This window comes from Homalodisca vitripennis, chromosome 2 (genome assembly GCF_021130785.1).
Source record: "Homalodisca vitripennis isolate AUS2020 chromosome 2, UT_GWSS_2.1, whole genome shotgun sequence".
Lineage (NCBI taxonomy): Eukaryota > Metazoa > Arthropoda > Insecta > Hemiptera > Cicadellidae > Homalodisca > Homalodisca vitripennis.
In genome coordinates, this window is record NC_060208.1 from 112057879 (window position 1) to 112083987 (window position 26109).

General features: G+C 32.4%; 2 protein-coding genes across 2 annotated transcripts in view; one reads left to right on the forward strand and one right to left on the reverse strand.

Moving 5' to 3' along the window:
- Nucleotides 1–10865, reverse strand: part of LOC124354613 (stomatin-like protein 2, mitochondrial) — a 33371-nt gene extending 22506 nt beyond the window's left edge. Inside the window, exons 1-2 of the mRNA XM_046805213.1 lie at nt 10527–10865; nt 1802–1912 (exon numbers count right to left, since the gene is read on the reverse strand). Coding sequence (XP_046661169.1) covers nt 1802–1912; nt 10527–10574 — 159 coding nt within the window. The 5' untranslated portion in view covers nt 10575–10865. The remainder of the gene's footprint in view (nt 1–1801; nt 1913–10526) is intronic.
- Nucleotides 10866–13328: 2463 nt separating this feature from the next.
- On the forward strand, nt 13329–26054 carry LOC124354614 (ubiquitin-conjugating enzyme E2 T-like). The gene is made up of 5 exons (XM_046805214.1): nt 13329–13615; nt 18173–18242; nt 18859–19063; nt 21573–21665; nt 24806–26054. Exons 1-5 carry the CDS (start codon nt 13501–13503, stop codon nt 24911–24913), a joined length of 591 nt encoding a protein of 196 aa, XP_046661170.1. The 5' UTR covers nt 13329–13500; the 3' UTR covers nt 24914–26054.
- The last annotated feature ends 55 nt before the right edge of the window (nt 26055–26109 follow it).

Genomic DNA, 26109 nt, shown 5'->3' on the forward strand with positions numbered 1-26109 from the left:
CTCACATCAAAACTATAAGAAAATACTTAAGACACAACGCCATACAAATCTCCATATTTACAGCATCATTGTTTCCATTACCACTTGAGTCAATTTACAAACCCTCTAATCTTGACTCTTGTTTTTTAGATGTATTTTCACAGTTATACTATGTATCCTTCATTATAAAATATAATTTACATCACAAATTTATTAGTTATTTTGTAACTTTGAGTGTCAAAATACAATTTTTTCAAACAAACATATCCTTTAGGTAAATGTGTTTCATACAAATCTATCAATTGTTTTGGGAGTTATTGTGTTCAGAGGAAGTACAATTTTGTTCCATATTTAGTCAACATGTATTATATATAAATTATAGAAATTTATAATTTATACAATTATATATTATAGAAATCATGCATATTATATACAAATAACCAACCGCCTTCTTAACACGCTCACTCATACCCTATAATGGGAGATCTTGTGTGCTGTAAGAAACCAGCACGCCCTAATGCATCTGCCACAGTCAACAAGTTAAGATATTGTAGAATAACTATACAGCTATAATATAGGTAGTTAACCCTAGAAGTAGCACGCAAACTTACTGTAGTGCCACAATGTTTTAGGATACCCATAATGTATTTTCCTACAGCTCATTTTAACTAAAACTAAAGTACCAAATGCATAATATTATTCATAATTTTTCAGAAAAAGAACAGGAAAACATGTTTTGTTAATATATTTTTACTTTCAACAAAAATTAAAATTCTTCAAAAAGTATGTGAAAAAGTTTTTTTTTATTCACTGTAAATTTTGTTTTATACCGAACTTGGAATATAAAAAAATCCAAAAGATACACATGACCACACATTTTATGCTGTTTTCAAAAATATATAGATTTATATGACTAGAACATTGTATATATACACAATATATATATATATTAATCTTCAATAAGAAATCTTCAAATGTTTAAATCAAACAATTTCTATATTTCGGCTTAAGCCGTCTCCAGGAAATTACAAAAATATAAATAGGGCTATAAGAACAATATATTATATATATATATATATATATATATATATATACCGGTACGTCTTTTTATGAAAATTTGTGTAACTTGATGAATGAAAATAACCAAACAATATTCAAGTCGCCAGCTGTTGCTTTGTAAACAAACTGATATAATAAAGATCATATTTTTTCTAATGGAGAACTGTGTTAATAACAACACAACAAGTGTTAAATTACAAAATACATGATTACAACATAAAAATAACAATTGCATAATACACTGAAGTTAAAAACAATGTTTCTGTAAAATTACATGATCGCATTCTTTGGGAGTTCCAGCTTTCAATAAAATTACAGGATCTGCAATCAAAGTGTTAAAACCTGACATTTGAGTTGTTTGTTTCTTCCTCTTTGCAACCAAACACATTTTATAGCCAAAGATTTACAACTTAAAACGTTGTGTAATATGAAAGTATGTTAATGCACTGCATATACAGTGCATGCCACTTCTAGGTTAACACCATTACTGCTGGTTTATATTGTGTGATCTTGAGTATTTTGCTACTATGCGTAGGGCATCTGCTGCATTCAAAACTTATTGAAGCATTTTGTAAAGTCATGCTGGTTGAAAAATTATTGCAATAATTAAATTTGGTATTTTAGTATAGTTCTAGAACACTAAAATATTGAATTTATTTAATTATAAATTTCCATTTATTTAAAATTTTTACCTTAAAGCCAAATGTTTAAAAAAATGTTAAGATCTATTAAAATGTAATATTAATATCAAAGATCGACATACCTCTTGTTGTGGAACAAACATTATAACTGTGTTCAAAGGAGTACTACTCTTCCATCGAACTGTGTGTTTCACTGGTGTAGCCACCTGTTCAGATAATGTTGATAAAATATTCTGGAAAAAAAGTGAAAGTTAATTTTTTCATGGAAGTGGCAATTTAAAAAAAAGGAATATTTACTACCTTTTGTATTAAATAAGGGATTTACTTTCTTGTTTTACCAATAATTGTCATACCGCAAATATAAAGCTGAATCACGATTTGATAAGAACTGGTATCTCTTCTCTTCTCTGGATGATATACCCTTAAAGTAAGGTTACAAATACAGACATATTAATAAATCCAAGAGACGTTTGTCATTTCCTCATCAGAAATAAAGATAAGAACAAGTTTAGAAATAAAGAATTAAGGAAGGAAAAGATTTACAATCATTATGTCAAAAAACTACAACTATGTTTTAAAATTAGATAAAACAGTTAAAAATTACTTTTTTTGCTTTGTGTTGCCCAAATGCTAAATTTCAGTTAAGATCAAATTCAACTAAATCCACATTATTTCTAATACCATAAAACCCTTCAAAATCTTTTCTAAATGTAGCTAGTTTACATAACTTATAATTAGGAACAAAAACACAATCATGCCATTTAAATTTGGACAGCAAAATTAATATCCAATTTGATGTTCATAATGGCTGCTGAAGTACTGGAAGTGGAGTATGATTGATCTCTAGGTGTTATTCCTCCTGCCACACCAATTAGTAGAGAGAGGTCTACAACTGAATGCAGATCCTATTTCTCTCTTATTGATTTATACTCTTTGACTGTAGAAGAAATACAAAAACATTAAAATTGTACAGGGAATTTCCAAGATTTTATCCCCAAGAATTCCTGTGATGTTATACTGTCCATGATTTTAGACAACAGGACTCAACAGAACCAATCATCATTTAAAAACATTTTTTATGGTTTTGAGAACAAGAACTCAATCGCCTTAACACTTTAAAACATTTTATTGTCTTGCACAGCCTTATGCGTTATAAGTACATTCATCCTTTGGGAGGATATGTTTTTAGCACTCTTGACAACATGGAAAGTATGAGGTAGTTGGTTACAGCTAGTGAAGATTTGTCTTTGACTCAGTTTCTGTATGTTATTGTGTTTGGTATTCCGGCCATATTTTACTGTGTACATACTTTAATTAAATAAATTGTAACGTTCAATTTAATAAAATGTTTAAAACCAAGGTAAAGAGTTTTTTTTTCTTACTAACTATAATTATTAGCCCTAAAATGAGGACTTAGTAACATAAATGTGTTTGAAGTTTATTATTGACAATGGGCGGTCTAAAATGATAACTGAAATGTTACAGACCTTTGCCATCATGAAATATGCAAAAGAAATAGGTAACTAAAAGTAACATAAAACTGATATCTACCTTTTTTCTGGTGACAAAACCTGCCTGTACATAATACAGTAAAGATAAAAATTTCAAAATATGATGTTAAACATGCTACTAAGAATAAAAAGCTATACAGATGAATACACCTTATGAATGCCAGGTTTTTAGCAGTGCTGTAATAACGCTTCCAGCCTCATTTTTTTAGTGAAACAAAGTTATTAGTTATTTTGTAAATTATATTATATATATATATATATATATATATATGTATATATATATATATATATATATATATATATATATCTCTGTTGATTTGTTAAAAGACAGAGAGGAGTAATAAATTGGTTATGTATCCTGATTGCCATGCTATTAAAAATAGAATAGTAGTACAACTCAAAGCTTAATCATACTTTGATAAAGGCTTCATAGCAAGAGTTAACACTTCAACTCTTACTACTATCGAGTTAATACAATTTATAACATTTGCAATTTAAAACAACATTACTAGGGCCCCTAGTTTATGATTTTACTATTGTTATTGTTATGTTGGCATTACAAAAACAGTTAGCTGTAGGAAACAGTTAAGATAGGCATGGAAGTGATAGGTAATTCTGATCAGTTATTGGGTCAACTGTAATTTCTTTAATATTTAAGTATGGTGATTAGGTAGATGGATATTGAAGGAGATTTTGACTGAGTAGCATATCAATCCATGGAGGCAGCTCTGGAATGGTTTAGAATTCCCCCAGATGCTGTCAAGTGGATAGTAGCCCTCCTAAAAAGTAGACAAGTTACAGAAAAGATCGGGGATGGTTCGGTCACTATCATGGCCGGGAAAGGCTGCACCAGGGAGGGGTTCTGTCTCCCCTCCTGTGGGTTATGGTGGTCAACAACCTCCTAACCAGGATTTAAGCTGAAATGAACATTTTCGTAGCAAATATGCTACAAGCTCTTCAAACTTTTTAATAAAAATATTTGTTGTATAGCACTTGTTAATAGCATTGGTGTTTCGCAGAGATTCCAACAAGAGAGAGAGATATTTAACAAAAATGTCTGAAGTTCTTTATTACTTTAGCCTCCAGAACCAATATTTACAATAATAAATATACAGTTGTTAAAATATTTAGAACTTCAATAATAAATTATTTTTGTGAAGAGGTTTAATTAAAAACAGTATCATTAGAAAATAAAATTTTAAACAATGTAAAAATCTACAAAAAAAAATTATGGTTGCCTGTAAAGTCGATTTTACAGGCGAAGATTTTACGTGACAACGTCTTTTTCTCGGTAGAATATTTATTGATATGAATATTATTAAATTGCACAATAGGAACAAGGAATTGAATGAAAATAAGAATTGCACAAATTGTAACTATAGAAATATATTTTGTTTACTAAAACATTGTACATAATTTGAAATTAATTAAAATTTGTTATTGTAAATGGTAAAGTTGAATAAAACATTTACTAAAATTGGAATTTGAAATTCTTGCTAAACACAGTTAAATTCTAACTTCGCGCGTGGTGATTGGTCGGTTTAGTTCGTTTGTTTGGTCGCACTGTTATGACAGGTTAGAGGTTATAATTTGTTATTTTAAATGTTTGACTAGCAATACGCGCTGTTTCTTCTCAATCGACTGAATTACGATTGATTGCAGAGTGATTTAAACTAATAATTTACTTAACACTATCAACATTTGTCAATAGTATGACATAACCTATAAACTCATTTCTCAACTTTTGTGTCAATCTAACAATTAATCAATCAATCATAGTTTACGATAATGAAATATCAGTGTACAATTATTTACCTTTATTGTTGTAGTTGTTGTAAATGACGAATCTAAGCACTCCACATTTTCACGAATAAACATAGTTATCTGCTTTATCCCGTGCGGCGGACCCACTGGATGGGCATCGTAACGTTACCGGGCGTTACACTTTTTCATGAGTGACTCCGAGCCGCAACCTAATTTAAGACGTTGTCACGTCAAAACTAAAGTCCTCTCAATATAAAATACAAAATAAAATAAAATAGTATGGTTAATTTTTATTTCTTAAAACGAGTTGCTTAAATTGGTTATACTTAATCTTGTCTGACATTTGAAAATAGAATCTGAGTAAAACATAATCTAAAAAAATCTCCAGTAATATGATGAGTCGCTTCGAAAGCGACCTACGCACTTGCACATAGGGGGAAGGAGGAACAGGACCTCGACCACGCCTACCACCACCCCCTTTCTCACTGCTCAATCTATTTTCTTTAAAATGCACTGAGTGCTATTTGCTTCCCTACGTTTTGGAGCACCACACTATGATTTGTTATTCTTGTTGTTATGGAATAACAAATATTATTATTAAATAGTATTATTTATGTTAAGAATAGTCCATTGCATCTATTTAATATGTTAGTATAATTAAGAAGTATTTTAACAAATGTTTATTGTTAACAGCTGTTGTTATTATTCCTGGGTTTGTAAAAACAGCTGTTATGTAACACATACCCTATGAGTGGTAAAGTGGCGACTGAGGAGTGGTTGGTAAGTAATGTGGGGGGGGGAGGAAGTAAGTCCACGCTTCTTCTCCCTCTCCACATCTCTCTCTCACTCCTCCCCACACTGTTCACTTAACAGGTCGCTTTCAAAGCGGCTCATCTATAGTTCAGATACCAAGACAAGACCAAGACGTTTAGAAGTGTACAATGTTCGTGTAAATGTATGTGTGTCAGCCACCGCGTATCTGCACCGATGTAAAAGCAACAAGCATTGCCGTTCGTTGGATACTACTCTCACATCAAAAGCATAAATAACCCAGTTTAAACATTGACCACAAACTAACTAGTTAAGTAAAAATTACAAAAGATAAATCAAAATTTAGCTTGTTTATTACATGAAATTTGTGATGATCTTATAGTATCATTAGAAAACAATATTTTTAAGGCTGTAAACAGATTTTTAAAATGCTATATACTTTCCTTTGTTAGTTGTTGTTTCTCGTTTTCGTCACAATTTTGCGAGAGCTTTTCTAACAGTGTTGCATTTTCTTTGCCTGTTTCACAAAATGCAACATAATGCAATCACAGCTTAACCCTGCTCCTAACTAAATCAGAAAAGAGGGAATAAGTCTACAATGCTATGCCGACAACCTGGTGTTTACTGCTTCTATTCAAAGGGAAACACAAAGGCACGCTGGAATACCTCGATCAAGAAGCCACGAATTTCATAAGCAACTGGTGTCATGGGGAAGGTCTACAGATTAACCCATAAAAAACAAGTATTTCCTTTACCAGGAATAGACAGTTCCAACTAGTACAACCTGTCCTGGAAGGTATTAGGATAAAACTCTAGTCAAGTATCTGGGTGTAGTCCTGGATGATAGGCTGACTTGGAACCCACACATTGAGAACACAATATCTAAAGCGACAAAGGCCTTGGGCATGAAAATAAATAGGGGAATTTCCTGAGGCTAAAATGATAACCGATATGTCTGAAAGACTGGTTAAGAAATAATCCTTTGAAAAACCATATACAGTCTCTATTGAAGATAGAAAAAAATTGAGTAAAAAGGAGGCCTACCCTACTAAAGGATGACAAAGTTCTATAAAGATGGATCATGCCTTGACTCTAGGGCAGGATTCGGCATATACGGATCTGGAGTTAACCTAGCTGTGCCTCTGGGAAAGCACGCCAGGGTCTTCCAAGGAGAAGTCGTGGCAATAGAATCATGCTCCAGAAGACTCATACAAATGAGCAGAATAGCCAGGCTGCACTAAAGGCACTTGACACCTGATCATCTGATTCAAAAGCAGTTTGGAAATGTAAAAATGCTCTGGTAGAACTGGCAAAGAAGAACAGAGTTACACTCGGTTAGGTCCCGGACCATGAGGGCATAATTTTCATGGAAATTAAAAACCAGATACCCCCGCCAAAATAGGAGTCCCTTATCATAGGATCAGAGCCGGGCAGCAGAGTAGCTTTCTCTTACAGCACAGCTCTTATAAAAGATTGGGAAAAGAGGATTAGATCCTTTAATTGGAGTAGGACCTCAGGATTAAGACAATAAAAAATGTTTAGCTCTTCTTACTCTAAAGGGTGGACATCTCTCCTAGATCAAAGTAAGCAGGATATAAATATAAGAATGCTGGAATGGGGGGAATACTGACAGGACATGGCCCCCTTAGAAAACACCTTATTAAGGTGGGTCTTAGCCAGACTGATGAATGCAGACTCTGCGGAGAAGTAGAAGAATCAGTGGAACATGTGTAGCTAAATTTTCCTGCCATATCTAAAATTAGGAAAAAGTTCCTAGAGGTATATCTCCTCAGCACCAAGGATATCAGAGAATGGGAGCCTTAAAATCAGATTGGCTCCCTGTAAAAACCTCAGATTTTGAGGGCATAAACATAAGTAAGGAAGGGTACGATAAGCGGACCTGGCTTTTTTATATTGAAATTGGCAAACGATATTACTTAACCATAACAATCGATATAATCAATCGATACTGATTAATTATTTTGAACAATTAAAATAATCTATATCAACAGCTGTAAACACTTTCAAATAATATACACGTAAGGTAATATTTCAATTTTACATAAGTAACATTTGATCATTAAAAATGGCAGTCAATTTTAGAAAAATACATGACATTGCTTTGAAAAATGATAAGACATATTTTACGTGGTTTCAACATGTTGGACTCGACCCGAAAAACCCATTATGTGACATTTGTGGGAAAGAAACAACTGTAACTGCGAGAGGAGCAAATATGGTTGTCTTCAGTTTTCCTAATTTTTGTTATAATAATATGTTTAATCACTGTAAATATTAAATTAATATTTTAATATATATATTGAGGAATATACTTTTATATCGATTGATGGCCTAGGATTTGAGATACGAATATTAGGTATCGATGATTACATTCTTCGATATAAAATACCGGGTCTGCTTAACATACCCTACCCCCTGGTTCTAAGTAAAGATGACCTTAATAATTGCTCAGAACAACTATGGAAGTTACCTAGGGTAGACTTTAATAAGTGGCCTACACTATTTATTCGGTTGTTTTATCAAATGGTTTACAACAAATAATTCAACATTACAATTTCTTTAACTTACTTATTAGTTAAGTCATTTGTCATATAAACAATAAACAGCAAGTAGGAACTAATTTATTAGAAATTTGAAAATAACTATGAATATGAGGAAACTATGTGAAACATTTCTAGATATACAATGTGGGTTTGACTACTGCCTTCACAAAAGCAGTTGCTCACTGCTATCCATGCTATCTATAAATATTGTAACACATTTCTGATGTGTAGGTCTAGGCCATAGTTGGATTTGTTATTTTGTAATGTTACTGTTAAATTTATATCATTAAAAATTTTAATGTAGCCTATTATTCTTGTTGTAAATGTGTTATAATTCTTGTTTTGTACGATTACTATAGGCACTTTGCGATTACATACCGACCACACCAGTATGAAGAACACAAAAATATAAATTTATAGAAACAAACATGATAGAACGAAAAAACAACGTTTTAATTACAAAATTACAAACTTACAAGCATTTCCAGGTATTGTTGTCGCTGTTATCTTATCTTTCTTGAGAATCCCGATTACGGCAGGCCGCGCGGCATCACATGATTATTTAAGTTTTTTGCACAGTACATAATTGCCTTTCCATTCAATTCAATACAATTCAATTTATATTTCTGATCAGCCCCTCTAGAATTTGGTATTTTACTGATAGGTACTATCTCGAGGGATGTTTTTCTTTTCCAAAGGTGCTGCCCCGCGCTGATGCCGGAGGCACTCGCATTTTGGGTGGCGGAGTGTGATCAAGAATAAAAACAAGTTTTGAGTGTTTTTTTCAATAAAGAGTTTAGTTTTTGTTTGGTAATGTTTGTTTTTGTTGAATTTTGTGTTTGGAGAAATGTAGGGGTAAAACACGGAAGTACAACAAAGCGACGCACCAGCTGAACGGGCGGCGAGACTCTGCAATCACGTTATCTACTAGACCGCTCGACTTTGACCTCTGTCTGAGGATGGGGAGGGGTTTGCGATAAGACAATTCCTGTTTATATTGACGAAATATTGTTCTACGCTAATCTACTAATCAGTAGAAGCAAAATGTGAAATAACGATTCATGTGTGGGTGTGGTCGGTATAATCCCAAAGTACCTTACTATTTATCAAATAGATAGATAATAACAATAGAAAAACAAGTGTAGGCTGCTTAATAAAGTCTCTCCATTACCTGAAAATCTGTGTTTTTCTGTGTTAATACAATGCAGCAGGCAAGGGGATGAATCAAACCCAATTCCTTGTTAAGTTGATTTACCACAAAAACACCAATGCATAAGTTGAAAAAACATTCTACATAAACATTTATAAACTAGCAAATGGGATACAACTTGATAGTTAGTTTAGTTTGTAAAATATCTGTTGCAAAGTTCAGTGCCTCTTTAACAATGATAGCATAACGTTCATTGATTTGTCAACCTTTATGTATCACTATTTTATAGTTTGTTTAGATTTTATTACGTGGAGAAGAAAGTGCATCATAATTCCTTAACTGTTGAGTATTAAGGTTATAAAGAATTGCCATTGGTATCTGAATGGAGAGGCACTTAATTTTGCCGACGTGAAACTGGCCATAGATTCCATCCATAAAAAGAACGAGTACCGGGAACTAGTTCCTAAATGAATCCTAACCTAGTTCATCAACTCAAACCATACAAAATATATATTTAATTAATAACGTGAAGATAAATAAAATACTACAAATAAAGATTTTTAAATGAACAAACAGTACTTTTATGATAATAATCCCCTTTTATAGCGGCAATTTTCAAGACTATACTCAATTAAAAGGCAAGTTTTGAGAAACCCTATAAAAGGGCCCATACCTTAAAAACGTACGAACCAATTTTGATAAAACTTTCTATACACATTCACTACATGGACTACTATACTAAAATACAAGCCTCATTCTTAGGCCGCCCTATTTCCGGAGCCACAATAACTTTATAGGCCAAGTGATGACAAAAACCAATACATATCTCAAAAACGTTTGAAGATGACATATTTATAAATAAGCTGAATATATTCTTACACACATATAAGTCTGATTTATATTGTTCAAAGTCTTTTCAGGATCTACAATAGAATCTTGTATTTCGACTGAATTTATCAATTTCACAAGAAATTAAATTTCTTAAATCTTAAACATAGCCTATACCGGCCCTTAGATATAGGTTATCTGATGCAATCTGACCATAACATAACTTCTTATTATAAATATTTAATTTGAGTGTACTTACTCTTGTAAATAAAACCGTTCCATATCTACTTCTAGTTAAAAACATCATGTAACATCTACTAAACAAATAATTTTCCACGCGAATTTACGATTTTCAATTTAATAGAGGTTATGTTTAATTTTCTCACACTGACTGACTGCTCTGCTGACTGACTGACTCCACTGCTAAAACTTTATTGCAGATGTAACAAACAACATCTGTGACCCGTGTTTCTGCTATTTAGCAGCTTAGATTTTGACTCTTTACTCTATGGTAGTACCGTAGGTATAATTAGTATAATAGGTATATAGTAGGTATAATAAATAGTATAAGTAGGTATAATAAATAACATAGCAGAAACCATACATCAAAGATAGAAAAAAATCTGGAAGTTTAACAAAAAAAGATACAATGTGATCACAGAACAAAACGGCATTCGACATTGAATAACTAAGTAATATTTGTTATACCCTCACGTCCTCAGAAAGTTTGGTCTCTGATATATTTGGCCTCTGTAACAACTTCCACTTTAAGAGCTTATGAATAGTGAAACCTGTTTTGTGTGAGTGTATGTCTTTTTTTAATTGTTATGCTCTGATTGCTTTTAATGTCTACAATTGTGTCTGTAAGTTCTCTGAGACTTTGATGTTTCTTGTCAACAGATACAAGTCACTAACCTTTAACTGAGAGGGACTGTTTAAATTGAGATCTATAAGTATATGGAAGTCGTCCACAACATAATACTGGAAACATTAATCTTACAGGAGATACAAGTATCTAGATACAGGGAAATTGTATTGTGTCCTAGCCACTGAGACCTCGAAACATCCATTTTCTAGGGCTACCTGTCTATAGAAAACTTATGATAGTTTATGTATTGAATTAGTGAATATCATCATCTTATTGTGTGTTTTTTCTTCATAAAATGTCACTGTTGATACACTACATCATGTAAAGTTGATAATAAATATTATATCAGTGAAATAATGAAATGCTATCTAAAGAATATCTCCTGGTCCTTCTCGAAGCCAGGTCATACAACCCACCTGACATTCCTAGCAACCTCGTAGCGGTTCAACGCCGATCCTTGAGGTATAAGTATCATTATATAGCTAAACTAACAAACCCTTGAGTTCATCCGGTAGTACGAACAATGTGAGTTTTAATTGACTTCTCTTGTTTCCATTGTATGAACATTACATATAGAATTCTTAAATAACTTATGGCTTCTAGCTTAATCTAGCTATTGACATTTCTTATCTTGTGGTGAATACCGATTTCTGGGATCAATAGGTCTATACAATAATATTATAATATATGTGCTGAAATAGACTACGGCCTCTGGAAGCTCCCACCTATTATACGACAAAAACAGTGAAATATACATTACTGCTTAATATAAAAAACACTCGTGTACCTCAAAATCTACTATAAAATTGATTAAAAAAGAAGATAGTAAATTCAATGTTTACCGACAATGTCTTATTAAGGCATTACTTAAGGTAAGGCGAAGTTACAGCTGATAAGCTCTCTAGCTCAACCGGGAATCAACGGCAGGTAACTTGGTCACGCAGAAACAATGGTATGTGTTATCATACCTTTTGTTCACGATGATCATTGGGATCGTTACAACGATTCAGATTATACAACTAAGTGACAAAAGGTTACGTTAATATATTATTAACTAGAATCTTGACAGTTAATTGCACTGAGCGGTTTTGTCGATGCTGCATCATTGACAGAATATATATGTAGAATTCCCAAACTATTGTTTATTTAACTTGTTATTTTATATTTTTACTAACGCCAGAAACAATGGTTAATGGTGTAATAATTTTGACTTTTGATTTCCGAACCTATACAAAGAGCAGCCACGCTCACCGTTGCTAGACCATTGTTATCTTGCGGTAACCGCTGTACCCACTAAACCACCTCTTTGGCCAAAGATATTTAAACGAGGATTTATTCTCCAAATTTTCTGAGCAGTAAAATTGTGATTAATACGTAAAAATTACAGTCACACCGTTCTCAGGCCATGGTATGGCCAATCGTTATGTATCTGTATTCCTTCACCGACTTAACATATTTGGGGACGATTTCTACCGGTATAAATGATAAATATTTATCTTGTATTGTATAAGCTCTGTACTTATTGGATATATTATTTCCTTATTCATAATAAATTATACAATCCAATTATTATAAATGGTATTATATAGCAATATAATATTTGCGCTTAGTTCCATCAATGATAGTTGATAGAGAAATCCGCATCAAAATAATCTGATGAAATTTGAGATAGTGTTACCATAATTGCTGCTATCAACTATTCCCTGATGTCTATCAATTATTTCATACACTTCAAACAGGCAACTGTTTTAGTGCGGGGTATAGAGGATAAATAAATAATAATAATAAAGATAATAAACTGTGCAAAGTAATAATATAATGCAATACAGAACTGCAGTTACATCACTTTCGCATTAACATAGTAGCAAAGAGATGTGCAAAAATGTAAGTGAAAGCAAAATAATGAATAGTGAACAACATAACAGATTATCATGGTTTTGTGCCCATACGATAGCAAAACAAAGCTACTTAACGTAATTCAGAGAAATTAAGGAACGGGAATTTTAATGGAACAGCCACCATCGGACTATTACGGTGCGGTCTGTTCTTTGTACGTTTGTATAATATAATTTGGTTTGTATATGAAGAATTTTAAAACATATTTATTTCTGAAATATATTTAAAATTTAATTGATACAAAATGTGTAATCATTTCTCTTTTCCTCAAACTTTTTGAAGCTTCCTCTTTGTTTGTTGGCGCGGGTAAATCGTCTAAAATGAAGAGAATTTCTGTTTTTGTTTTTATTTGTATATACTTACAGCAATATTATTGTTTTGAATAATTGTACGCTTCCTTATATATACTTAAACCAATTTGTTTAGTGTCTTAAATATTTTACCTCAGTAAGTTACTCAGTATCTAATCATGTCAGGAATTACAGCAAGATTACGGAGAGAAATATTGACTCTGAAGGAAAACCCACCTTCAGGTATATCTTGTTACCCGAAAGAAGATTCTCAAACCAACGTATTGACAGCAAGTAAATACTTATTTTGTTCTATTTAACTTATAAATTGATTGGTCTCACTTCTGCATTTTTGACTTACAGCTGTCATGCAAGTAACTTAGCCACTAATGTCTTTTATTAAATAACCTAAAATTTTGTGGTGAGGTTTCTGCACCAATAAATTTAATTGATGATAGTTAATGGCATTTAAGATAATAATGAGATGCAATTCAATTTGCAGATTTTTCATGGAAATACAATTGTGACATCTCAGTTGCAGCATTATGCAAGCTCTGAAAAAGATAGTACCTGTTTATTTTAACTAAAATCTAGGTACCTTTTTTGGTATCAATTTACAATAACGTGACCATGGAAAGGTATGTTCATTTTTTTTTCCTCAAAACTACAATTTTTCCTGAAAACAATAGTGAAGAAAAAATTCGTCGGCAACGAAAATCAAAGGAGTTACGATTTTTTGAAATCCTCTGAAAACTCTGTTTTTGATAGGTTATATAAAAAAAAAAACCTATCAAAAAAATAGGTACATCTGGCAATTTTACTGAAATCTAGTACGTTAATCCTTTCAACAATGCCTGCCCGCTGTGCAGTGCTGCGCACTGCTTGCTCTTTTAGAAAAAAAAATTAACTCGAGCTTGCAAAAGTCGAATCCCAGATCACGTGATGCCCCTGATCCTTAACCCTCCAAGTGTTGTTCGACAAAATTTTGTCGGTTATTTTCCATCCTTAACGCAATAATGCTCGAAAGGCATCAATATAATACAATAATATACTTTCCCCCCAGTTTATATGCACCTGTGATAATAATACTTGGCTATAAATGCCCAACCCATGAAAAAAAGTCCATTTTTCATGGTCATGGTATTGTAAAATAAATACCCCTTTTTTTTAACTGAGTAGGTAGATTGACCGACATGGCTGAAAATGCTCGTTTATATAAGTTTTAATGGTATACGTACAATAATTTATTTCTACAATCCTATGAACTGTTCAGAAATAAACACAACAAAGATTTGAGTAGCCTACAGAGTTTTAGGAACGTTGGAATTTTTAGGCTGGATTATCTGTAGTTTACTCATATTTCTGGACAATAAGTATACACAATTAGTTTGTGTTGTATCTCAGTTTACTTAGGGGACAAACAAACACTATGATGTTCTAGTAAACTGATTTCTCTAAATCTTAAAATATTATACATGTAGGCTACACACATCTACATAGCACATAGTAAATTGGCCATAAAATATTTGCTTTGTGTTCATGCCTAAAATTCTAGACATAAAGTTAATATTGGGTCATTCCATACAGAGTATTAAACTGACACCTTAGAATTTGGTGTGAAGGTTGTCCAGATTATCAGATTAGAAAATTAGCCTTTTTTCCCATCTATATCTCAAACAGTTTCAAAGTTACAGGTATGTAATGTTTCTCAAAGTATGAAGGCTGACTAACAGTTTCATAAAACTCCCTTTTTTAAACTAATAGACAGACTATAAACCCATTAGCCTCTCATTTTGAAAATCACTTACCAAAAATATAAACTATTTATAGGAATTTTGAAAACTTAAAAAATGTACTTTTTCAGAAAATCAAAATTGTAAATTACATAAAAAAACCTTTATAACAAAGTGTATTGTGTTATGCATCAAACAAAAGAGCATTTAAAACAGAAAAATTACACCACTCCTATATGTTCCTAATTTTCCTAATTTATTTGAGGAGAACCTTCATACCATATTTCATCAATTTCTGAGGCGGTTGAGTATATTTTTTATTTTAGTGTGTTGATTTCGTATGGAATGACCCTATTATAAACACGTTTGTTCATTTTTAGGGTTTAAAATGTTTCAATATATTAGCTGCCCTTGCCAAAATCTAACCTCTATAAATACAGATGTGACCATAATGACAACTATTGCATGAAGGACCATTTTAAATCAGGTTGTAATAGATTTCTCTAACAATCACTAAATGCCTTAAGATATCCCTCTCAATCTTCTACACTATCTGATTGTGGCAAACCATAGATTAATCGTTATCACTGTATCTAATTATGTTTGGTTTCACCACTTTATATACCTAATCCTTTCGATCCCAATGTCCATATATATAGACTTCTAAAATCCTAATGTCTGCATATTTGGACTTTCAAAAATTAATTGTTTAAAAGTATAAAAATTTATCCATCTAATAAAGTTATGAATTAAACTTTATATAGTATTTTATAAATACTATGGAACATATAATCTATGGCGTTTCAACATGTTACAGGGTTACTTATATATGTAAATAAGCTATAAATGAAAACTAACTATGCAATTGTTAAGTGAGTATTCATTCACATTGCATGGTTGTTTAACTGTAGTGCTTAGTTATTTTTAGTTTTTTGGTTGTTTTTACATTAAAATTTTCTTTTGCGTAATTTTTTTTTCAATATTAGCCCTATTTAGGATGTCTTTTATTAGTAACCATGAAGAAACAATCAATTCTTGAAAAACATACTATTTAAATATGTAAAAGATCCCAAATTTTATTTAAGTTTTGAGATAAGTTATTAAAATTTGGTGTGTTTGTTAGTATATAATATTTAATTACATAATAATAAAGTGATTACTATTTTATATATGTATATATCTCATATAAAAAGTAAAAAAGAATGTTTGAAAAAGTTTTTTGGTACTTTATTTTTAACATAAAATATTGTAAGAATAAAATATCTTTCACAGTTATTGCTGTTTAATTTAGTATATTTTATCTGAATATAAAGAAGTGTAATTCTTGAAAATCAGATCTATACTGCCGAGTGACCTAAAGGTAATAATATTAATACCATGTTGTCTAGTCCTAATAACAAAGGTAGGTCTGGTCCCAACATAGGCTAAAGAGAGATTACTTGACAAGGTAAAGTCTAATAATGGCACATCTCTGGTTACAATCAGAGCTTGGTGATGGGAGTTGGCGTCACAGTCCACAAACAGCGCCTGATGTTTGCCCTGAACATTCTCAACCAGTCTTATCAAGCAGCTAGTTGTGGGGAGCGCCTCAGAGTTATAGGGAAGATAGGTGGTGCTAACAACCAGGCTCCTCCTAACATCCCCAGCGATAAGGATGGTTTTGATGTCCCTAGAACAATGCTCCAGCAAAGGAAGATAATTAGTTCCATTTCTTGTTAGAATACAAGTTCTAGCATTGGTTACAGAACCTAGGCAAATACTTAGAATTTATGAATTAATTACCTAATCTCGAAATGAGACCACCAGAAATCCAGGGGTCTTGAATTAGAGCTAGTTCAAAGTTTCCTCCACTAAAATAGGGACAAAAGGAGGCAGAGGCCGCCTTGCTGTGCTGAAGATTTATCTGTAGGATCTCTTTTGGTGAATAAAACAGCGATAGGTTCCCCATTAGTCGCCTCATACGATAAGCAGAAGGAAGAGTGTGGCACTATTTGTCAACCCTGACACCACACAGAGTATCTAAATTTAAAGATAAGTTTAGCTAAAAAGGTTATAACAATTTATTTATTTTTGGTATACAGTAATTCATTATTATAATTATACAGTTGTTTTAAATGATTTAGTATTTTATCATATTATTATGTTGTCAATATATGTAATCTAGTTTTTAAAATATTACATGAATGACAACAGTAATGCACTGTTCAAGCACATCTAATGTAGTTTTAGAGAAATTAGTGGTGTAGCCTATGTAATTAAAAAAAAAAAAAAAAAAAAAAAAAAAAAAAAAAAATAGACTGTGGATGTATTTAATAAGGTTTGTGTGGTAGAAATTTTGTGAGCTCATAGAAGTTTAGTGAGGCATTTTGTATATAGTGTTTTCATGCAAAATTATTTGCTAAGATTTGTAATCCATTTCTGAAAATCATCATGAGTGAAACAATGATGATTTTTCTGATCTCATTTGTGAATTACATTTTAAGTATTGAGTATAAGGAGGTTCCCTTCCGGCTGGTTTATACCTTCTATATCTTCCAGTTTAAACTCTACTAGGTACAGCAAAAACCGATGTGCCACTTAAATCTGGGCAACCTTACTAATGTCCAGGAGTGGCACACCATTAACCGCAAATGTCTAGACATTGGGGTGCAAGGGTAGATCAATAGGTCTACTATACTGTGGGATGTCTAGCCTAGATGTAAGGGCATACAATTCCCTGTTTGCTTTGACTGGAGAGGCTGGTACAGAGTTGGCTTTCCCTTCTTGCCCATTCAGAATAAACTGTAATTCTGGAAGTAGTGCAAAGGTCTTTTTAGGACTAATTGCAATTTCTCAACTTCTTGTCCTAAGAGAAAAAGTATTGTGTATTTTTTATAATTGTTAGATTTTAATTGATATAATTAACAGATTTTTGCGTTTGATGATATATCTTCTTATATTCTATTAAGTACATTATCAAAATTTGTAGGCTGAGAAGGAGTGACATGGCAGTCTTCAGTTGGTGAGGAGTGTGTCGCTATTGCACTAGCTCAATGGCGGGATTTTAAAACCCGTCTCTGATTGAAATAGATACAAAAATAATAAATCATTTAAAAACTAAGTTAACAGTGGTTTTCAGGTATCGTTGGAACTGTTGGAAGTCCGTTTGAAAAAGGAGTGTTTCAGTTGGAAGTTATTGTGACAGAAAGGCAAGTTCCTACATTAATCTTTTATAATACGAATTTCATTGGTGATTTTAGTAGTATAATTTCTTGTTTTCAAATGATATTATAAATAATAATAAAGCTTGTTTCTTTTTAAGTTGTTTTTGGAATTTTTTTAGAATAAAATACTCTTATCCATCTTGTGGGTGTGTATATACTCAGACTGTAAATAAATTATATTTTGAATAACGATTTTTATGTCAAATAACTCATATATGTAATATACTCTGTATTATGTATGTATGTTTGGTTCTGTGATTGCTCTTTTTAATAAACCTTTAGATTGTGTGATTTAAAAAAAAAATATTAAATTTATTTATCATCTTTTATTGTTCACATTAGAAGATGTTGATGTTATGATTTAAAAATTGTTTTAACTTACTCTGTAGAAGGCTACATAGCCAAATCTTACTTTTTCAGTGAGTGTCAAACTGATTTTTATGTTTTAATATAGCAATTATAAATTTATATTGAGATTTATTGTGACGCTATTCTTGTAATCTGTTACATGGCTGAATAAAGAAATTTTGAATTTGAATTTGAATATGAAATAATTTTGATCTACTTGTATGTTTTCACTAACGAAAATATTTGTGTGAAGATACCCGTTTGAACCACCCCGTGTGAGATTCGTGACACCCATCTACCATCCCAATGTAGATGCTGCAGGCAGGATCTGCCTGGACCTACTCAAGATGCCACCTGGTGGTTCATGGAAGCCCATCTACACCATTGAAGGTCTCCTTACGGCTATCCAGTATCTCATGACTCATCCTAACCCTGATGATCCGCTCATGCCAGAAATTGTGGGTATTTTTCTCATTGACACTAAACTGAAAATTTGTTGATACAATTTTAGACTCGAGTATTATTGCATTTCCTGTACTTAGGTATTAACTAGAGGTCATTATTTTTGGAAGAGGTTTTTTTTACCGTGGACTCTAAAAAAACTGCATTATTAGAAGCTACAGACTATTTGACTTACTGTGAAAATTACATGTTGTTATGATGATCGGTTCTAGTTTTCTGCCTCTCAAAAGGAAGTGATGTCGGCAAGAAGGAGGCCACTCTGTCCCTATGTACTATTTGTTATTAAGGTGTAATGACATGTTATATTTACAGTAAAGCCGCGGTTACACGAGGCCAGTAGGCGGGCAGGTTACTTGGAGCAGGTAACCTGACGCAAGTTACTGTACTGGGGACTTGCCGTTGACCCTGTCCACACGACTCAGTTTGTGAGCGAGCCAGTGTTTAATTAAGTTGTATTAAAGTGGCAGAAAGTGCATCTTCTGTGTTATCTTATGATGACGTACAAGAAATTACGCGTAATCTTATACTGGAATTTGTAAGTGAATCCAGTGAAATATTATTGGAAGAACTGGAAAAGAAAAAAAACTATGGGTGAGAGAGTGGCTTAAGGGAGAGATACCAGTGGTGCATCTGTTCGTAAAGCTTTTATTTTAGATTTAGCTTCAGTTATATCAAACCCTTCAATTTTCATAGCGGAAACTATTTCACCAAGGACAGATTCGCATGCATTCTTGTTCTTTTACAGTTCAGAAAACTGGTCCCATAAGCAAAGCTGGTCCTTGTAAAGTTCCAAAAACTTAATTGTCATCTCTTCGGTCTAACGTGGAGCCATTGAATTAGTACAGTATTACACAAATATATAAAAGTTAGCAATTTAAACAATAAACAAACATCCAATAAAGCACTGTTTGTCACCAATTCGCTCACTTGCTCATCAATGAGTTGTCCACACGGCATCAGTGCAAGGCAGGCTGTGTGGCAGGTACTGTTTTCGAGTGGTGGGAGGGCAGGTTGTCTACTCCTCGTGCAAGTCGACCTACCAGGCAGGTTGACAGGCAACTTGCCTGTGATTTACAAGTGTGGTCGTCCACACGGGGCAGGTTACTTGCCTCAGGTTGCCTGCTCCAAGTAACCTGCCCGCCTACTGGCCTCGTGTAAACGCGGCTTTAGTCAGGTATAGTCTGCTCTTTCTTATAATGTAGTTTTTTATACCCCGAAAAGAAAAGCTCTTCCAAAAATAGTGGCGTCCGGATAATACCAAAGTACCTTACATTTTAATGAGATTTTGACTCTGTTTACTCTAAATTTATTTTTGTAGTCTACATTGGATAAACCTATGTACAGAATGATACATGGTCTATTTGGTATCTAGTACTAAAAATTCATATATAGCTGCCATTTTTTCAGGATTATTGAATTATTTTAATGTAATTTATTCACCTTAACAAGAATTTTAAAATATCATGCAACAAGACTTGTGCTTAAGATTTTCCACTGATGTCTAACGAGATGCACTCCCATAGGGAGATTTATGATTCAAATAAGTATTACCATTTTATATTGATAAGTAGAGTTTAATTTGTATAGTTTAAAAAATTCAAAATTAAACAATTCAAGTGTATTAATGGGAGTCCATGAAAATCTATCATTATATTTGTTTAATATTTATTACTTTTTTGTGAAATAAAGAACCAAAAGTGTGTACATTTGATCTAAAGGTATATAAGAAGTAAATTAACTGTGAAAGAGTAGTATTTAAAATGTGAACTGTTAGTTGTTATATTAGTGAAAATTGAGCAATCGTGTGTTGACTAATTTTAAGTAAGCTGATACATGAGTTATTAGACTGATATTTATTTAATATTGATACTAGTCATGAAATAATGAATTGAGTATAAGTGAAAGTGTTTTTTCTGTCAAACTTAATGAGGGTGCACCTCAAAATTTATTCAATGAAGAACAAAACAATTATTGAATACAAAAAACAAATTTTGACAAGGAATTTAATATCTAAATAAGCTGCAATGTTGTTAAGGTCAGTATATAAATGACTAAATTTTGATTGAAATAGATTCAAGATAGTGTTTTTGAGATATGAGCAGACCTAGTAACTCATATAATTAATACAGTGATTTATATGTGTTTTGAAAATTAACTAATTGGTTATACAATTTTACACTTGAATTTTGAGATGAATAAGTTAATTTACAATTCAACTGGATCTTTACCAATATCAAAGTAAGACATAAAAAATATATAATTAATTATTAATATCATAGTGAAAAACGTTAACATTAGTGTTCAATGACATAGACATGTTATCCAATACTATGTAATACTTAATTAATTATTAATATCATAGTGAAAACATTAACATTAGTGTTCAATGACATAGACATGTTATCCAATTCCATTATTCCATGTCATTATATTATGTAAATATCGAGTGACTTGAATTGATGTATTATTATTATGTTTTGTGTTACATTTGATGATATTGTCCAGGCCTCCCAGTACAAATACAACAAGGAACAATATGACAAGGACGCTCAGGAATCAACAATAAAACATGCTTGTACAAACTCAGTCACTGCTAGTGTGAGTATATTATTATGTTTTTTGTTATATTTATTTCAAGTAATCATTAAATAAGTAAAATTTTAAATTAAAATACGAGGGGTATTAGAAAAATAAGGTTCCCATGATTTTTTTAAATAGACAGCTCTATATTTCTACTTAGTGTTATACATCAATTTAAACCTCAAAAGTTAAGCTATTTTTCCACATAATCACCGTTTCTGTCCAAACACTTTTGTAGACGATGCTACAACTTTTCTACCCCATGTTGTAGAATTCTGCCGCCAATCCTTTGAGGAATCGAGTAACCTCTTCCTTGACTTCATCATCGGTACTGAAGCGTTGGCCATCCTAGTGTTCCTTTAATTTTGGGAATAAGTGATAATCACTTAGGGCTAGGTCTGGGCTGTAGGGGGGATGGGGCACAATAGTCCAGCCAAAATTTGTCAGCAGTTCTTGAGTTTGATGTGAGACATGAGGTCGAGCCTTGCCATGGAGAAGCCTCACACCACTGGACAATCTTCCTCTACGGCGGTTCTGGATCGCGCGTCTCGGTTTTTCTTAATGTGTTGCAATATCTGTCAGAGTTTACTGTTGTTCCATGAGGCAAAAAGTCGATCAGAAGCAGGCCCTTCCTGTCCCAAAAGATGGTTGTCATGACTTTCCCAGCACAATGTGTTTGCTTGAACTTCTTCGGCTTAGGCGAAGTTGAGTGACGCCATTCACGTGATTGCTGCTTGGTTTCGGGGGTAAAGTGAAACGCCCATGTTTTCCCCATAAACTTCGATTGACTGACGATGAATTTCAATAGGTTAAATCTGTTTTGCATTTAAAAAACGTATCACAGCACGAATTTCGCATCTGGCGGTAACAACGATAGGGAGCTTCATCTTCGAAGGCAGCTAGGCCGGCACTGTTGGACGTAGCCAGGCACGAGTGGTATGGATAGGGAGAGGGATAGCTGATGAGTAAGACCGTGTTGCCAGATTTCTTCCAACATATCGCATTCTGTCTCGGTGGCATAGGGAACCTTATTTTTCTAATAATCCTCGTATTTAACAGAAGTTTAGTTAGTACTTTTATAAAAAATAAAATAAACAAATTTAATTTACAGAAAACAATTGATTAAAATTCAGTGTCATAGGAAGTTTTGGAATTTTTAAGTTTTTAATTTTTTCTAAACTGTTTTTGTGTCTGCCTATACATTTTCAGAAATCTGGTTGGTTTTCCATGTCTGGGTGACATACATCAAGTACAGTACACAAATGTTAGCAAGTGTTGAGCAGGTTTGTATTTAAGTACACCCCAATAATCATAAACAAGCATATGATTAGTCATATAAAATTGCCATGGGAAGTCATACACATGGTTTTAAGATCAATCAAATTACTAATTTGTTATATTTATATCTTCTCTGAGAACAGGATCATAAATTTGGTTACCCCTTCTGCCAGCTTTGTTGAGTATGTAACTAATAAATAATAATAATATTATTTAATTTAATGTATTTAATTTTTGTGAAACTTTCTTTGACCATTTAGCTGATTCAACCTGTGCCTGTCTAGACTGTTTATTAATCATAGAACCTTGTTATCTCTTGTTTTTTCATTTCATTTTTCATTTAATCTCTTGTTTACAGCACATTCATGCATAATGCTGGTTGTGCCAAACAATATCATGGAGTAGAGCACTACCACAGTACTGAAGTTATCCGGATTTGATAATATCCATTATATTATTTGATCCCCTCTAACTATTCTCTCAGGATATCTTATTCTGGTAGTAGATTGAGATAACTAGTTGCTAGGTCAGGACTGCACAAGTTGGGGCTTGCTATGACTGATGAGTTGGTATTTGACAGTCCTTTTTGGTGATTTTGAGAGATATCATGTCTTATGATTATAATCGAGCTTTGTACTCTGTGACAGGGCAGTTGATTATCTGCTGTAAAGATTATGGAATTTCTGTAATGTAACCATAGTTGTCATTATTGTAACTTCTTAAATGGTAAGTTTTAAATAATGCTATAATAACCTACTGCCGGATTTATTTGGTTATCCATGTAAAATAACTTTTGATGTTATTTGGTGACATTTTCTCATAATGAACACATGTAAACATGTTAGAAATATGTGATAAAAAGTGGGTAAACTTGTTTAAGCATGTGAAGTAAAATCTGATTATGAAAAGGAAAGTGTGGAGGGGGTGAAATATAGATACAAAAAAGTATAAATGTTTACCTAAGCTCGTAATTTGACATATTTTAATGATACATTACAAATTTCCTAAACACTAAACATGCAATATATACACTGTTTACAACAAAATTCACTGCAGTCCTTTGAGTAAGTGGTAGTCGGAAAGTGTAGGTGCCGCGGAGCCAAGCACAGCGTTGCTCCTTAGTCAGAGCACATGTAGCTTGTTTCTTGCCCACCATTGTAAATTTTAGTGATATCTTCATTTACTAAACTGCCGTCAGAATATCCTGGTTTATCAGGTCTCGGTTAATAAATTGAGCCCACATCCCGATCGTTGTCTTCCTCTGATAAGTTACACTTCTGAATGCCTAACTCAGATCTGCACATCCAAACAAATCTAAAGTTGTTAACGCGTCCTTATCATTATTACAACTAGTCCAGTCCATATCGACTAAAGCACAATCACAATATAAAATACAAAACTTGTGATACCAACTTCAAAAATGCACTTGTAAAACTAAAAAAATAACATTTTTTTCTAACGTTCCAGTAAAAGTTCACCATATAGCTTTCATAATAGTTCTCTAGTTGACCATTAGAGTGTAGTAGCAATGAAACAGCACTACTTTGCATTGGATTTGTTAAAATAAACACTACTAGAGGCCAATGTGTATCATTTTACAGCTGTGGGGCATGTTATGAAGCAGCTGTTGGAAACGTAATAACACGAGGATAGCAGAATTAAAAAGTTGGGTTGCCCATGCCAACAGTAGCATGAGGCTAATATCAATAGATTATCAGCAACTTAACACTATACAATTAGTTTTTCTCATCATTTGTGAAGCTCCACCCTTCAGTTCCAATTTGTCTGAACTTGTTGCATATGTATTTCACTGGCTGCCTATATATGCCTGTAAGCTTATGTATTTATATTACAAAAAAAAACATTCTTCTTTGTTACAGCTTGATGTTGCACCTTTACAGAAATCTAACAATTTAAACAAGAAGAGGAAGAGTGAAGAAGGTCTCAGTGAAGAAAGTGACAGTAATAAAAGACATCATGTGGACTAGTTTCCAATAATTATTAAAATAAGATCATAATTAATTATTAAAATATTCTTCCGTTTTGTGGTTGGTATTCGTCCATTTGATAAATAATTTCCTGCCTATTTAACTAAAGTGGTATGTGGAAGTCTGATACATTAGTTCCAAATTGATGTGATTATAAAAATAAGTGCCACTACTGTATTGAAATGATAACATTACTTTGGGCAGTCTTTGGAATGAAAATTTAATGGAAGATTTCTCTGTAGTAATATATTATCTTTATTAGAGTTGTTTTTAACAGCCTTTGCTGATTGTGGAATTTCGAAAAAAATTATTTTTACATTAATGTTTAATTTGTAATTTTAGTTTTATTGCAATGCTCAATAACTATGAGGTGCTCTGATTAGACAATGTGCGATTAAAATACTGTTGACATATCATAAAGGCTATTTATTATATAATAATTTTATTTTTAATACTATAATGATATAGCTGTTAACTAATGCACAGTTCACAAATATTAGATTTGATTACTATCAACTCTTTGTGTATTTCATATTCACCAGATTGCTCATTTAGTGTAATGAAGACTGTTTGTCTCCCTCTATCATGATATATCAGTGCTGGCTGAGCACAGTGTAAAACCAATAGAAATATACCTACTTTTTAGTCTATAACTCAGATGTAAAGCTTTTCAGCGCAGTTTTTAGATTGTCAGATTTTCAGGTAGACCAGTTTAAATCGTACAAGACCACTTAAATTGATTTGTATTGTGTAAAATGTTGCATCATTTATGGTCAAAAAATCATCCATTGTTTTGTTGCAGCAACAGAAAATCACTATTTCTGTTGTTATGTCACACAACAGTGGCAAGGCAAATCTTTGTAATCCTTTTATTTTTTCCAATCATCCAACATTAGTAATGAATTTATGAAAAGAGATTCAATTAAACTGTTTTGATTATTGTAATTTTCAATGCAATAAAAGTTTCATGTTTAGTGTAGTGCAGTCAAAATAGGGCCTTATATTTTAGAATGTTATTTATGTCATTTCAAAATTAGTGCATTTTCTCAAATTACCCTATATATTGTAAAATAATAGTTATGTAAGATTTTAAGAATTCTATTTTATTACTTATTTTAAAATAAATGTCTTTTTTATTAAATAATCGAATTTCATTTTGTTATTCACAACATTTATAATTATTTAGTTAACAATTA